The sequence below is a fragment of the Thalia democratica genome, chromosome 1, assembly GCF_965202585.1.
Source record: "Thalia democratica chromosome 1, ktThaDemo2.hap1.1, whole genome shotgun sequence".
NCBI classification, from domain to species: domain Eukaryota; kingdom Metazoa; phylum Chordata; class Thaliacea; order Salpida; family Salpidae; genus Thalia; species Thalia democratica.
Genome location: NC_139165.1, coordinates 51,973,607 through 51,991,091, shown reverse-complemented (window position 1 = coordinate 51,991,091; position 17,485 = coordinate 51,973,607). Strand labels below are relative to the sequence as shown.

At 24.1% G+C, this 17,485-nt stretch overlaps 1 protein-coding gene across 1 annotated transcript; it reads right to left on the bottom strand.

The window, feature by feature from the left end:
• Positions 1-5,883: 5,883 nt before the first annotated feature.
• Positions 5,884-17,333, bottom strand: LOC145832024 (lysophospholipid acyltransferase 5-like). Its single transcript, XM_082939396.1, has 13 exons — positions 17,197-17,333; positions 16,001-16,108; positions 15,735-15,841; positions 14,976-15,069; positions 14,084-14,121; positions 12,872-12,979; positions 12,702-12,763; positions 11,668-11,785; positions 10,631-10,717; positions 9,716-9,882; positions 8,808-8,955; positions 7,486-7,644; positions 5,884-6,414 (listed from the first exon to the last, which is right to left on the bottom strand). The coding sequence occupies exons 1-13, from the start codon at positions 17,273-17,275 to the stop codon at positions 6,313-6,315; spliced, it is 1,377 nt and encodes a 458-aa protein (XP_082795522.1). The 5' UTR covers positions 17,276-17,333; the 3' UTR covers positions 5,884-6,312.
• Positions 17,334-17,485: the final 152 nt, after the last annotated feature.

Genomic DNA, 17,485 nt, shown 5'->3' with positions numbered 1-17,485 from the left:
AAGTGGATATTTTAAACTTGGTTTGAAACTCCAAGTTCATTAGACAAGTAATGATGAGCTAAACCACAATAAAACTAAATTATTAAAAGTTAAGTAGCTCAGCAGTAAAGCTGTGTATGTTTGAATTTTTTATTTCGATCAGTTACGTCTTATTAATTAACAATATTATCATAATTAGTTTATATTATTTATTTATTTACTTATTTGAGTTTATAAACTTAAGTTTAATGAAATATTTTGTTTTATATTCAAATTTTTTTCTTGACATAAAGTATTTAAGATTATACTAAAAATTAGAATTAATTTTGCAAGTATTATATATCATGCTACAAATGATCAAAATATAATGTTTAGTTTATATTCACAGTAGATCTTTAAAAACATATATTGCTAGTCAACAATGCTTCACAGTTAGCAATTGTTTTTACAAGTACTGAAAGTTTAAAAAATAGTTGTAAAATAGCATTACTAAATTTTGTTTGTAAAAAAAGCTTTTTATGAATTAAAATAAGCTAGTAAATAGCTAATTACATACGATAAATAAAGATATTTGTTATTAAGCGGAAGATCAGAAATTTTATTTTGTTAAGTAATTTAATTAATTTAAAAAACTTTAAAGTTACTTTTCACTGATTTAACCTGACTAAAAAAAGAAGTACTGTTAGATAAAAATATCTCGTTGAAAACCTTTATAAAATATATTTTAACAAAGACTAAAAAAATATTAATACAACAATTTGTAACGTTTTAAAAAATAAGCTAACGTATTAAATGATTAAATTAGTTTATATTTAACGTTTTTTAAGTCCATCAGAAAAATACACCTTATTAGCTATGTTAAGAATCTATCAACTTAATTTCAATATAATTACAAATAAAACTTTAGAAACAGCATTACAAATCCTATTAAAAAGATAATTAAGTCGTGAGGTACTCGACTAAAAATAATCTATCGTGTTTTATTTAAGTTTGCACAAAATGACTTTTTAGTGTTCATCAATATTTTGCGCAGTATGTCATTTCCTTAAGTTTAACAATATGAGCAAACTATGAAACTTATTAAGAAAGATGCAAAGATTATGACGCAACCTACACTACAATAACGAAGATTAACATTTCTTTATAAAGTTTTTTTATGTACTAAACCTTGAGAAATCGGTCGGTAGAGGTTTAGACTAAATATTAAGATTAAATCCTGGACAAGACGTTAAAAGGCATCCGTAGTTTGTGACTTAATAACCAAAATGTTTTTCGTGCATAAGTTCCTAGGACTAAATGTTTTGGGCGTCTTTTTTTTTTGTTCAATAAACTATATAAATGCTACCAAAAAGAAAAAAAAGAGTTTTATGAAAAATGACTTTGATATAAATTGGATAACAAAAAACTATTTACTGTTTTTTTTCAAACTTAACTGAAACAATAAAGTAAGTGTGACGGCAACTTCAGTAAAAAGTATTTTAATACCTATTAGTTTTGCTTATTCCAACTAAACTCAAAGTGGTAGTTTTCTGAACTAATTTTAATTTTATACATTAAGGTTTTTGTTAGTTTATAGCAATGAGTAGTAGATATAATAAAAATCTTTAATTTTTTTTCTGACAAACTAAGCAAATATAATCAACCAAACTATTTTTATAACTCATTTGTATACTACTTAAAAACTTGTATAATTATAGTCTTAACTAACACATTATAATGCTCAAACTATTAAAACAAACCAAAAAAAAACAGCAATGTTTCAAATATTTTGTTTTTATTAGAGTATAACTTTTCACTTAATTTTCTTAGGTTGAATTTAGCCAAATTTATCCTATAGGTGCGTGTTAAGCATAATTGAATCGAACGATTATATAATTTAAAGTAAGAAAACCACGGAAACAAATTCTGCAGTTACAAAAAAGATATAACCTACCTTTTTAATGGCTTAAAATGACTATCCACAATAAAAGTGTAGGTTAAGAATACATTAGTTTACTCGCATATACTTAAAATCATTAAAAAAATAGACGGTTACTAGCTAAGTTAAAGTCGGCAAAAAACTTTATCAAAGTATATAAAAAAACTAAATACTATAATACCAAAGTAGTCTGATCGACACTTTAGAAAAAGTAAAAAATATGTCACTAAACCTGAACCCTGCATTACATTTAACTCAAATAATCAATTGCATAAGACAACTGTTAAAAGTCCATTGGTTTTAAAACATAACTATCTTTCAATATGTTAAGTTATGTTATTTTTATCTATGTTATTACAGCTCAAATTTTATTTTGATGTATGGTTTAAATAAATTTAATTGTAAATTGTTGTTTAACATCTTAATTTTTTAGTTTGAATGTTTAAGTTTATTGTATTTATACTAAAATAAGGCTTTATTTTTTAGTATTAAACTTTTGTCTTATTTTAAAATTAGAATCAGTTTATTTTCTCCAAAAACTTATGTTTGGTTTATTTTACGCATTACCAGTTATTGATAAGCCAAAATTTTTGTTTTATAGGAAGCTTCTTAATAACTTATTTAACTTATTTTTGTTTTAGATATCTTTTTTGTTTTACTGAGCTGGCAAAATAGAAGTCTAATTAACTTTGCTACCTAAAAAACAAGTTTTAACTAAACCTGTTTTATGTACATTGAAAAACTTTAGAAGAAAATGTTTGTAACATAAACACATTTTTGATTAACTACTCATCGATGTATGAGTGGTTTTTGCTTTAAGTGTTAAAACAAAATGTACTTGATAGTTAATAGTCTTGCGAATTAGTCAGTTCATAAAATAAAAGTAAATATATTGCTTTAATAGTTTTTCATAGTTTCTGAAATTAGAAATATTTTTATCAAAAATAGTTACTCATATAGTCACTAGCTTTTAGTTTTTTTTAACTACTGAAGTTAATCAGCTGCAGTTTTTTATTCTAAGATCCTGTTATCTACCTCTATTTTTTAAAGCTGTATGATAAAAGTATAAAAAAAAACTAATTTTATCTTAATTTATTTTTAATTAAAGCATCATACGCTATTTTGATAAATATTTAAGTAAACATGAAATAAGAAAGATAGGACTCGATAGTTTAAATTGTCTGTCTAAAACTCTAAACTTTTTAACAAAATAATGCAAATAAGAGTAAGCTATCATAAAATATAGAACTCAATGTTTACTGTCGCTATGTTAAAAAAAACTGCCAATTTTAGTTTAGAGCTTAAAACAATTTCAGACTGACTTATTGTAAACGGAATAAAGTTAGATATTGATAACACAATGCATGCTGTTTCATTTATTAAAAGAAAGTAATAACAAAGATACTAATGTAAAATGAATGGTAAACTTAAATAGATAAAATATTTGATTACATTAAAAAATATTTTTCAAATAACAATCGGTGTATATAAAACTAAGTACATTTTAAATGAAAAATATATTAATTTCGTCGTTTAACGAGTCACTATAGATACAGTTCGCTGAGCTAAGGCAGAAAATGAAATTAGATAAGAGTATAATAATAAGAAAGTCAATGTATCTATTACAAAGCAAGTTGTGTTTATTTAAAAAAAAATATGATAAACATTTTTTAAATTAGAAACAAACAAAATTTTTATAAATATAAAAAAACTTGCTTAAACATGATCTAGGTTTCGTTATGTTATTCTTTTTCTGGAGGCACTTAGATCCTTAAAGATTTTAACTGTTTTTAAAATTAAAAAAGGCAAGAGCATATTATTTTGATTAAAAATTTGTTTTACCATATATATGTCATGCCAAGCTGTTCTGAGTTAGGTTTCATATTTCTTATACATGTTTTTGTCTTAAATATTAGAAAGTACAAGATCGTAATGATAAAATGCATGTTTTTATTTATTTTAAGCTCAAAATAGTTAAAGTGAAAAAGTTGTGTGTAGCTTGATGACGAAAATGTCTTTTTACAAACAGGTTCTTTTGACAATATATTTACATTTGATTTCTTTATCGTGTTTAATAAAATCCGATAGCTATATTAGTATAGGACTATAACGTATCGAAAAGAGATATAACTAAATTAGTAATTATTATTTATTTAAAAGTAGAAACAATAGCTTGAATAATAGTTCTCCATAATTAAAGCTTTTTAAATCCTTGTCAGGACGTTTAACTGTGTCCAAGTGGTGTACGACTCGATAACCAAAAGGTTATTCGTACACCTAGCTCTGAAGCCAATTTTTTGGGCGTTTTTTAGTCTTTCAATAAACAATATATATATCGCGCATAAGACTTCGAAAAAAATTATGTTTTTCAAAATATTATTTACTAATAAAACTGTGAATTCTAGTTTGCATAAGCGAAATCGTTGTTTTGGTGGTACCTGGTTTAATGCACATTAACAACCGTTGACCAATAGCCCAAGTGCTAAAAGAAATTTCAACAAGCACATTCTACAGCTTGTAAATAATTTTATTTGGCCTTGTTCAAATACTAATTTGCTTGGATACTTTTTTAGAATTTGTAAAATCACGTTCTATTCACATACATTGCAGGTTTTTTAAACTTTTGGTTGTTTCTATTTACACCAGTTAACTTTGTATAATAATTAGAAAAGTTATAAATGCTTATGTGTGTAACTTTTCATGGCTTTATTAACTTTCAGCTAATTAGCATATAAAGTTTTTAGCTACCTTTTAGGTACAACACGAGCTTATTATGTTTTCAATAATACTGCTATCGATATTAGTGGAAGTTTATTTATTAATAGCTAGTAGAAAGAAAAAAAAAAGTATTTGATACAATTTTTTTTTTCATAACTCTCATCAACTAGAACATTATACTTACAGGTTTTTAAGTAACAAAGCGTACATATTTTTATAACTTGTCAAATAAAAGCATTGTACCAAACTGTAAATATTTAAATAATTCAAATTAATTTGAAAAAGATAATGTTTAAAATTTATATGAAAGCTTGTCAACTAACCATTGTTATACAAATTTAATAGGATATTTTTACGACTAAGATAGCAAACCTTTAAATTTTCATTTATTTTTAATCGAAAAAACCTATCATTGCTGGTTTAAGTGTTTCAACTTTGTTATACCTTAATATATCCGTATAAACACAAAAACAGTTTTACAAATAAATATCTTAATAAAATGTTAGAAGTTTTGGATATTGTTTTTGTATCAAAGACATAGTTTTTCCTTCACCCAAGTCTTCAAACATAGATACTAGTTATATTACTATACTAAAACTAAACAGTAAAAAAATTTTAGTTTAAACTAGAAGTTGAAATATAAAACTTAAAATTATTTTGACAATAACTAATACTTTTATATAAAAAAGTTTTTTAGATATCTATACTTCAACCTGAAGTTTATACAATTGATTGCTTCAGCATGCCTTTAATATTGACTAAAAAAAACTTAACTGAGTATTTTTTTTGTTGAAAAACTTTATTTAATATACCAAACAAATGCATTCTAAAGATAAAATTTATTCACAAGTGTAACTACATAATAAGTTACTTTTTTTTAATTTCATGATAATATAAAAGGTAGAAAATTGACTAAAATTTACAGCTTTAAACAAATGGAATACATACCCTTTTTAATACAGCAACAATCTTGGTCAGTTTGGCATGATTGCACATAGACGTTATAAATTTCAAAATATGTGAACAATTTCTAAATAGTATTATAAACATGGTTGCCACCAAAGTATCAAAAAATATAGAATTGAAATTGAAATTTGATAATTTTATTCTACACTAAGAAGGCTTTAATAAAACTTGTTACTATTACTTTAACAACTTTTAAAAACATTATTTTTTTTTAGTACAACAACCGTAAAGAAATTTGCAACAAAATATTTAAAAATATACTAGGCTATGTTTCTTGTTTTAAAGGCTGTATTAGAATAAACTCTGTGTAAATTTATTAAAATAAAGTAATCTTATACTTAAAAAAAAAACTTAATAATGTAGGTCATTAAATTGAATTCAATACAAAAAATGTTAAAAATAACGCTTAATGACTTTAAAAAAGTTTAAATTTACTGATTTAAAAAAGAGTTTACTAAACTGGTGGCAACCATGAATACAAACAATGTGACAGGAAATTAATAACACGATTTAAAGTTTAGTGTTAAATTAAACTTTGATTAATAAACTAGGTCATTTTGTTTATACAGTTGATAGTTTTTGTTGATTAAAGTTTTTTTAAAGCATATCAAAAATAAATCAAAATTTGTTGTGTTAAAGCAAATACATAAAAATATTCAAGCAAGAGCGAACAAAATGTTAAAATAAAAGGTCAAGTATTTAATAACAGCTTGTATCAGGACGCTAAAAACTTATTCTTTTTTCTTTTTCTTTGATAAAATATTAGTTATCTTTGTTATAGCCAGCATTACCATGAAAAATACATGACCCTGCCAGTAAAGAGCGTCGTAAACCTGTGTATAATTATCATCAAAGTAAATAGTTTTCTTAATTCTTAATAATTTCACATAACTTTGTATCTGCTTGTTGATAACTGAAGCACTAAGAACTTTTTTTTATAAATTTTTCGTCTCTAAATTATCAATATTCTAAAATAAAATTATAACACATAAAACCACTGGTTTATTTTGTATTTTGTAAATAAAGCGCAGTAGGCTATTAACAGTCAAGCTTCAACTCTTTAAACTCACTAAGATCTTAATGAAGCCAATTTTATAAGCTCATAGTATTTTTGTATTTTTTAGCTACTAATTATTTTTACAGCATGAAAACCCTGACAGTTTTTGTGGTACACAGGTTAAAATATATTTTTTCTGGAAGGTGCACTAGAAAAAATTAAATAAAACAACTTATTCTCATTTATCATACAGTTTTCAAGCAATATTATTTAAATTTTCACATTAAACCAATTCTAAAATTGTTAAAAAAAATACTCTTTATCAACAAAAAACTTACTTTTAGTAATCATAAAATATTTTATTTTTAAAATTCTAAGATATAACAATTTTCCGAATCTAGGTAAAGTGCTAACTAGTATGAAAATTAAATAATTTTAAAGTATAAAACTAAAAAGCATTTTAAGTAAAGATGCGCTGATAACTAAACTTTAAAATATAAACGAACTATACACAGGGTTACTATGGTTTTTGTGAAAATTTTATAGGTTTTCTGAATTTCTTCTAGGTTTGTACAATTTTTTTTTGTCCATTTTCAGTAAAGAATTAAATTTAAGTTAAAATAATATCTTAAATAGTATATAAAAATCATTGAAAAGATCCAGTAATGCTACTTTATATGTATTTTATAGTTAATAGAATTCTAAATAATACAAAAAAATGCATATGGTAGATTTTTCATATCTAATCAAAACTTCACTATTTTACACGTGAAAATTAAAATTACAGGTTTTTTAGTGATCTTTGTTTAAAATTAATTTTTTTTTTGCCTAAATTGTCTAACTTCAGGTTTTTTCTAGGTTTTATGGCTACATGATCCTAAAAGTTAATCTGTACAAAATAACTAACCGGTTTGTAGCGATGCCATTTGAGTAAAACGAAATCAATAACGCAATAACCACACAGCAAGTGAAAGTAGCAAAATCCAACCAATGACGGAACGTATTTCAATTTGGAATTTTTTCTCATTGAGCTTACCAGACTGGTTGACTCCATCATGTTCCGGAACTATATGTGAAACAAAATCGATGAGTTAATGCATAACCCACTAAATAATTTCAAAGTTGTTAACTTCCATTAAAATTTTGAGATAAGTCAAAAACATATATGAATGAAAATAAAGTTTATTTAGGTTTAACTATTAACTTAAAACATGCATTTTAAGAACATTATTCTAGTTCAAAAAAAAACTTTTATTTGAGTTAAACTAATAATAACATATGGTTTTTGGTTGTATATCATTTAGCATAATATTTAAGCCTGTTACAAATAACAGGATAAAATTGTATTTAGCATTTTTGTATTAAGTATTTTTTTTCTAACAAAATTACTTTCTTTTTGAACACTTAACTTAACAATTCATTTGAATTGCGAAAAAAAAAGTAAAGTTGCTGTATGCAGTTTTGTCTTCAGAGTTAACAGAAGTTAAAAAATATTATTTCACCACAAAAAAAAAAAAAAAATTAAGAGACCTTGTTTAAGTAATCTCTGAAATAGTATAGCTAGTTAAATGAGTAAAGTAAAAAATATATAGTAACTCCTACAAGACTTATTTCTAACACCCATTTACTGAATTTGCAATTGAGTAGTTCAACCTTATATTTGCTTATTTTTAATGGAACTATCCATATAAATACTTTTTCACACGCTAAAGTATTTGTGTTGAGACGTAGTAAAAAAGACAAATATTTCATATTTTATTATACATTCTAGTTTTATTTTCGTTTTTGATATTGAATTTCTTTAGCACCTGGCCTGTTACATAATTGTATACCTATAGGACACAATATTCTTTTTATTGACACAAATATATTCAACAAGGATTGTACACAGATTGATAAAGTTTGTGAGATATATTGGGTTAAAATTGTTAATTATTTCTTAACTTTAAATGAAATTAAAATGTTTAACTTAATGTAATGTTTTACAATGAGTTATTAAAAGTAAATAATTTTAAGTGAATTAAAAGTGAAGTGTAGGTTGTAAATATGATAGCAAAAAGTGGCATTGAAATTCTTCAGCTGATATAGAAAAAAAAAAGGTTTTGTCTGTTTTTTACAAAAACTTATTTATATTGACAACAAAAGACTCAACTTTACAGCTCATTTTTATATTTCAAGCAAAACTCACTAAAGAGAAATCTTTACAGAAACATTTAACAAAAAACGTACTGGGCGCTCTGCACTCATAAGCAGGAACTCGTACGCGAAACACGTGAAATAGCCGGCATGCACACCGTGCCACACTGCTAGGAAGAACAGAGTAGCAAACTGGGAGATGAGCCGGTTTCCTGCCCACCTCATTCTTTTGAACACGTACCTACAAAAAATTTATCATAAAGTTTAGTTATATTCCAGCTTCGAAAAATGCATATAGCAGATATTAAAGCTAAAGTAGCGTTGGCTTTTTATTCAGTGCGTTTTTTGTTCAACAAACTGTTTATCTAACAGGGTTTAAACTTTTTTGTGAAGATTCTGGTATCATTAAATGATCATTTGCTAATCTTTAGAGTTATAGACCTTTAATATCTAGAATTTCTTTAATTTGAATTATTTACGATTTTTACTACTATAATTGTATTTTTTTGTTGAAACTTCTTTACAATTTTTTATATAAAACATTACTTTTTCACAGATCAAACAAGCATGTCTTTAAAAAAAAGTATAGTAAATTTTAATCTTAGCATTTTACAAAAACTACTTTCAATCTGTTCAAAAACTTTGTAAAAGTTCAAACCTTGCTGACTTTAATGCATAATATATTTATCTATATAAAATAATTATATACAAAACAACTGATTTTGACATAAATACTTTATTAAACTGACGACGTTTCGCTGCCCACAAGTGTACAGAGTCGTAAAAGTTTTCTGCAGTGAAACATCGTCAGCCTAATAAAATATTTGCGTACAGAAGCAGTTTGTTTTGATTACCCGACGAATTTTGCTTGTTTAGATTTCTAAGATTCAACTACGGTATATCTGGTATAATCATATACATTAAGTTGGCATATGTTTAAAAAAAATAAATTTATTTATCTGATGGTTAAAAAAAACAGATCTCATTAAAAGTAAAAAAACCTTGCCACCCAATTATTAGTGTTTATGTTGAAGCAATCAATCAAACCCTGGAAGTTGCAACAAAACAAAAAGTTCCAAATATGAGCGTTTCGAACACCATCCCATTTGCCTACTTCTTTTGTGACATCATAGTTGTAACCAATGCCAATTATGATGCAGGAACCTTCCTATAAAGATAAAAAGAAGTTTAAGTGTAAAGCTTTACAGCTAAGATGTTTTTATGTAGTTTTTAATCTTATACTTAGATTCAATCTAAAAATACCCACAATAAAAGTAATTAACAAATATCTACAACACATTAAAATATGTATTTCAAAATACTTCTTAAAGTTAATATTAAGGATAAACCTACCTAATTTAGGTTGAATATTTTCAAATGTTTCAGTTTTGTGTTTTATTCAATTAAATTTTGTTACTAAAGTAACACATTTAGAATAATGATTAAAAATATAACACATTTAAAACTTGTACAAAAATAGAAATCAGTAAGTAGTAAAAAGGGGATAAACATTTAATAATTAGTTATATAATATGGGTTTAATATTTTGAACATAGAAAGTAAACTGCGTATTATTGAAATAATGCTTTTTATAACTGTTTTCTGCTTACAATGCAAAAAAATTTATTAGCACATAAAATTTATAACTTACATTAAAAAAAAACTCATATAAAAGGTTGTAAGTATAAAAACATCTAGTGTGGTCAAAGAACAATTAATCTCAGAATATTAAGACTTAAATGAATTATACAAAAACTAAATAATTAGTCTTTTTTTTGTTAAACAAATTTATCATATCATCATAATTTTAAACTAAAAAAAATTAAGCTGTATTAAAAGAATTTAGATTAAAAAAATAACTTTATAAGCTTTTATAACATTTGTTTTTAAAACCTTCATATAAAAAATAAACCAACATTAATCATCCATACAGTGATATATCTTAACAGTGTGAAGTATCCAGTAATTGCTACAAACAAAGATCGTTCAATTAAGGAAAGTTTCTGAAAAAATAAACATTAAATTAGTTAATGTAATTACAGTTTTGAAAACTAAAACACTTACGAATTCTTAAGTACAAAACAAAGATCTAAAGTACTCTAATTACAAAAAAAAGTGTGTTAAGGCCATAGGGGGGGGGGGGGGGGGGGGGGGGGGGTCCACTTTGTTTTTTACAACTTGATCTTATTTTGTAGAATTTAATCTGAGCTATCAGACACTTTTAACCGCTTAAAAAAACTCAAAGTAACTTTTGAGATATAAGCGATCAAAGAAAGGGCGTTCAATAGGTTCCTTATGGAAGGCGAAAACTAAAAATGCAAAAAAAGGCTATTTCACTAAAAATCTATCTCCTCCTTCATTTTTTGAGTAATCTTTCTCAAATTTTTACAGAATGTGTATCATTAAACTTTAAAGAGATCTATTGTAGGAATTTTTTAAATTTTGAGTAAAAAAAAAATTATTGTCAAAAAACTACCCTTTTTTTTAGTTTTTTGTGGATAAAATTTTTATTTTTCAAAATTTCAAAAATTCAAACATTCAGATTCTTCAAAATATTAAAAGGAACAATTCCTGAAAATTTGAAGTATCTAGGTCAAAAAATGAAGGAGGAGATAGATTTTTAGTGAGTTTTAAAATTTCCGAGAAAATTGACCCCGAAAAATTTACGATCCATACTTTTGTATCGGAAACTTTTTACAAAAAATAAAATATCTCAAAAGTTAAATGATATTTTTAAATTCTATAAAAACAGGCTTGTAGTTTGTATTTAAAGCTTTCATATAAAAGCCAAAGTTATTTTTTGTAAAAAAAAAAGTCGGACCCCCCCCCCCCCCCCCCCTATGGCCTTAATTTAGAAATATAATAAATAAAAAAATCATTTATAGTTTCTAACATTTTAAACTATTACTTTTTATTTTATATAGGGTTTTATAAACAAAAAAATAATACTAACATTAAATCCAGGCGTTGTATAAAACCCTTCATTGTAGGTGCTTGATACTACAGTTTGCAAAAGTAGAAAGAATATTCCAAGAAACAATTGTTTTGCTGCTTCTACATACCTTTTAGAGCTGAAGAATAATGTTTGGTTAAGCATGAGAATTATGAGTAACAAAAAAAAAACTAATTTCAGTTATATTCAACTAACAAACAAAAAGGTGTTTGTGGTTATTATGTATAAATTAACATTTATTAAAATACATAAGATTTACTTTGTAGTCAAGATTTTGTAAACAGTTGTCAAAATTTAGCTTCAAAAATCTGTCAGAGTGAACTTAAATTAGTCTAAGATTACCGGTTAATTCAGGTGTCGGAAAACTGCTCCAGCAAAATAAAATCTGGAGCTCTGCGATGTACTTTTTAGATAAAAACTTTTTTATTTATTACCAAAAATATGTGTAAAAAAAACTTACAACTCGATACATAATTCAACATTCGCAAAATATAAAAGATTTATGATTGATTATTTTATCACATTTCCGGTTTAAAAGTAAAAAAGTACCTTTATATTGATAACTAAATTATCAAAAATAACTGTGGCCTGCAGCGCGTCTTATCACACAATGTGGCCTACGAGTAATTTTTTCAAGAAAAATTAAGACTTATAAAAGGCTACCGACCCCTGGGTTGAACAATTAGTTAAAACCAATAGTTCACTTTCATGCTATAATATAACGGTAAATTTGTAAAAAATTTTATTATAAACCTAACATACTTTTATTAAGTCACTGAACTTTCATCTAAATTTAAAATATATAAACTAATTAAAGATAGCTTAAGTTACTCTGATAATTCTAAAAATTTTCTAATGTGTTTGAAATTAAATGTTATTTAAAGCAATTGATAAACGTTTCAAAAAGAATTTGGATCTACTATATTACAATACAGATTCTTTCAAAGTGAAAAAACAACAAAATTTTAATTTTAGTTAAAATAGTTTGTAAATTTTTTTTTTTATATTAACTAAAAAAAAACTTTAAAAATTACCTTTTCTCATCCTTTCTAACAAGATTTCCTTCTACTAATAGACGAACTTGAGAAAGTGGAAACTAAAATAATTGATTTTATATTGTAGCAATTGATATGATTTGTTTTATAACAAAATAATGATAGCTTTTATATAAATTCAATTCTTAGAAACATTAAAAAAAACTAACCTGAGGTCCAACTAAGAATCCAGTGGGAAAAAAAGAAAATGCCAGAACTTCTATCAGGCCAGGTAAGTCAGATATTTTTCTTTCTTCTTGTTCTTTTGTAACATGTTTCTGTCAAGTTTACATTTAGTTCCATTATTGGTACCTCTGAAGTATCTTATTAAAAAAACTCGATAGTTTTCGACAAAAAAAAAGTACTTACATTTGATGTAATATCTATAAAAAATTCAAATAAAGTACTTAGGAAAGTGTGACAAAAAATTTACTCTAATCTTTACTTGTTTGTTTCAATAGAAACTTTAAGTATTTTTAATCTTAACATTTATTTTCAAAGTCAAAAATAAAATTTTAAAATGTTTTTTTTTGTAAATCTTGAATTTAAATGAATGTTTTTACCTAATAATTCAAAAGGTTTTATGATTAACTACTTTTAAAATTAATATGACTATATATTAGTTTAACTGTTCAAAATATAGGTTTAATCGTTTGCTAATAAAAGGTCCTAGTGAAGTAACTTCCCTGGAATATAAATAATATAAGCATAGAATAAAGTGGATTTATACATGTTTTTCACTAAAATAAAATAATTTCTACAGATAATAGTTAATAAAATAGTTATTCTATTCTATGCTTCTATTCTTTCATTACAGTAATTATTTTTTACAGAACCCAGTTGAAGTGTGTTGATTCGTTAACACACATATGTTGGTACATTAAAGGAAGATTACTGAAAAATTTGTTTTTATATATATTAGTTTACAAATTATGTTGAAATATAGTTTGACAAAATCATTTTGAATAAACAAGCAAAAACTATGTGTTCTAAACATGATATTATTTTATTTTAAAGCTGAAAATCAAAACCTATATTTTTTGGAATAAAAAACTGATAAAATTAGCATTTAATTTAAACCATAACATTCACATATTAAAAACTACAGTTGTAATTGTAGTAAACAATTGTAATAAATATGACTAGAAATACTTTGTACAAAACTTAATATTCAAACTACTTAAAGGCTATTTTAGTTGAAAACTTTTCATAAACAACAATCTATTTACAGTGTTAATTGTATAGTTAAAATATTTAACAACATTACTCAAAATATTAAAAATAAACGACATCCAATAAAATAATAGTTCAACTTTATCAGTATTATAAGTTTTGTTAACTCATTTTGACTAATATAAAAACTAAAAAAAAAAGAACGTTACTTCATCTTTATGTCCATCGTAGACGTCAAAACAAAGACCTAAAAAATTGTAAAATTATTTTACCTTAAACTATGTATAGCTAAAGTTTCTTAAAGTATATAATTATTTTGAACAAGCTTAAATTAATTTTGTTGATTAGTTACACGTATTAAAACAAATAAAAAGAAAAAAATAACTATAAATAACTGAGTGTAAATTTATTCCTCTACTAAAGCTAATTATTTGAATTTTTTTAAACTTGTTTTTTGAAAATTAATTCAAGTATTAATGAATGTATTTAAATAATTTACAATCAGTAGACAAAAAAAACTTTATTAACAATTTTATAGTTTAAAACAAAAATAAATATACAGGAATTAATAATCTTATCATTAGAATATATGACTGTACATTTCAATTAACTTAACAATTGCAGGTAATAAACGTAGCTATTATAGCAAAAAATTATTTTTGTACTTAGTATGTTTCTTTAATAAAAAATAAAATTACAAACTAATGCATACATAAAGTTTTTATAAGTTGTTAATTTTAAAGATTAACTTTTCATTAGCTTTTACATTGAACTTTAAAAATAAATAAACTCTTTATTTTACAATGACTTTTATCTCAACAATTTAACTAGAATAGGTAAAATATTTCAGAAAACTTTATAAAAAAAATAATTTATAGTTTTTCTAAGTAGACCATTTTTTACAGAAGTCAATAATTGATAGTTTGACATATATACAAAACTTAAGAACATAGCAGTTACCCTGATAAGTAACTTAAATTCAAAATACTACGCCAAAAAATAATTAAAAACTTTTATGTATAAAAAGAGTGTAAATTAAAGTAGTAAAACAAATGAAATACTTTAAAATTTCCAAACAATAAGAGTATGTTAACAACTAACCAATTAATCTCAATGTAAGCACGCAATGTGGCATGAGCCAGTTAATGTCGTAGTCATCAGATGTGAATGAATAGTAGCCCAGAATCAAGTATGTCTGAATGATGTAAAGTAAATGTAGAGTTAAAAAATTAAACCAACATTTAGCATAAACTTTATATAAAAATAAAGATTTAAAAAAAAATATTTAATCATATCTATTTTATTTCACTTATTTAAACATAAAAATATTTTAGTTGAAAAAGTAATTTTAATAAAAAACAATCAAACTTTTTTAATTATATTACATAAAATGTCTGAAAAGATTCATATCATTTACTTATTAATTTTTAAAATCATACAAGAGCAAAAATAATCTAGCCTATATCTTTTAAAATATGTTAGTAGCAAAATTCAATCTATTAAATAATTAAGTGAGCTATTTTATCATTATATAGTACTAGACTAGCACTTAAACACATAGAACATTAATATTAAATAATCAAAAATATATCTCTAAAATATCTTTAGCTGCAGGGTTAAAAAGTGAGTGAGTTATACAATAAAATAGTTAAGTTAAATAGTGCTATAAGCAAAGAAAATAACTATTTTATAATTGATTTGATGTTTGAGTCTAAAATAAAACACTAGTGCATAAATTAAAAAAGTTTTGTAATAGTTTTAACACCAGACTAACTTATTTAAAGCCAACACGCTTTGTGATTGAGATAAAAACACTAATAAATTGAACTAAACTAGTTAGTTTACAGTATCAAAGCTAACCATTTGAAAAATAAAGGAAATTACAGCACAAAGTAGGCTTCCATTTAATGAATTTATTAAAATCCATTGTACTACTACACACAGGTATGCATGTTGAATATCAATACCTGTCATGTATATAGTAAAACTTCAATTAATCTTATTAAAGAAAATTATAAGTAACTTCATTTGTAAAATTTATGCTTTGTTATTCATTATAAAACGTATTTACATTTATATAATTTAATACAAACTAATTTTCTTGGTGATACAAAGTTTTTACAAACCGTAGTTCCAATAGTAGAGGACTGAAGAGGATATGATAAAGTAGTAGTGTTGGATTTTAGGTGAAAATTTATGAACAAACTTGTGATGAAATATGGAGATAAAATAGCCTAAAATTTTTAGTTAATATATAAAATTCATTACAAATAAACAAATTACTTTTAAGAATTATTCAATGTTAAAATCAAGAAATTTGAAATACAAAGAGTAAACAATATTTATTTATAACTAAATAAAACAGTTGTTACAAATAATTTTCAACTACTAAAACTTTAAAGAATAATAAACCAGTTAGGTATAAAGCTAACTCTAAAATCAATAAAATAATAAAAAATAGTTATATTTTACCAAACTTCTTTTGAAAATAAATTTAAAGGAATAGAGGGGGGCAAAACATTTTTTTTTAAATTATACTTTTTTTTTACATAATAAATAAGCTACTTGTTACTTTTTACCTCTTGTTAAAATTCAAAGTAACTTTTGAGATATAAGCGATCAAATTTCAATTGGTTCTATATGGGAGGAGCAAACTAAAAGGCCAAAAAAAGACTATTTCACTAAAAAATTATCTCCTCCTTTAGTTTTTGAGCAATTAATCTTAAACTTTTTCAGAGTAATCTTTAAAAAATTTCAAACCACTTGTAGGAAACAGATATTTAATTATTTGTAAAAAAAAAATAAACAAAAACAATTTAATCAAAATTTTGGTCTTAAATTTATTTTAATGCCTTTTTTCAAAAATCTACTTCCTACAAGATTTTTTCAATATTGAAAAGTACTGAAACTTTGAAGTAACTTGGTTTTAAAATGAAGGAGGAGATAGATTTCTAGTAAATTTTTCTAATTCAGAGAAAACTAGCCATGAAAATTATTGATTGTTGTATTGTTGTATTGGAATCTTTTTACAAAATTTGTTATATCTCAAAAGTTAATTGAATTTTTTATTCTATAAAAAGTATCTTAAAATATATACTCTAAGCTTTGAAATAAGAGTCTATGTTAATTTTGTAAAAAAAATGTTGGGCCCCTTTTACTTATATCAATTTGACAATAGCAAACAGTTAAAAGAAAAAGTATCAAATTTAAATATACTAACTTTTATTGACTATACTCCGTAAAGTATCAATCAAAATCTTAAAACTTTAATAGAAAAAATGGGGCTTTATTTAACACTTTTAGTATTTAAACAAACTCTTACTTATTAGAACTGAAAGCAGAAGTTTGACACCAGGTATTGGAACCCCTAAAGATTCTGAAAGATCAGCAACAGACAACATAGGTTTCAACTAATTATGAGTACTTTACTAAAAGAAAATTAATATAAAAGACCTTCTTTTAAAGTTAAGTACAAATTTTAGAATATGAATCATAACCATATTATTTTTTAAACTTTATCAAGTATTAAATAAAATAAAACATGTAATCAGAAAAAAAAATAAATAAGTATATCATGTGTACACCTAATTTTAAGACTGCATGAATTTAAT

Excerpts from the sequence above, each read along its gene's own strand:
- LOC145832024 (XM_082939396.1), bottom strand. The coding sequence starts at position 17,275 with ATGTTGTCTGTTGCTGATCTTTCAGAATCTTTAGGGGTTCCAATACCT. Across the intron at positions 15,842-16,000 it reads CCTCTACTATTGGAACTACG|GTATTGATATTCAACATGCA; the intron begins GTTTGTAAAAAC and ends TATACATGACAG. Across the intron at positions 6,415-7,485 it reads AATGGCATCGCTACAAACCG|GTTTACGACGCTCTTTACTG; the intron begins GTTAGTTATTTT and ends AATTATACACAG.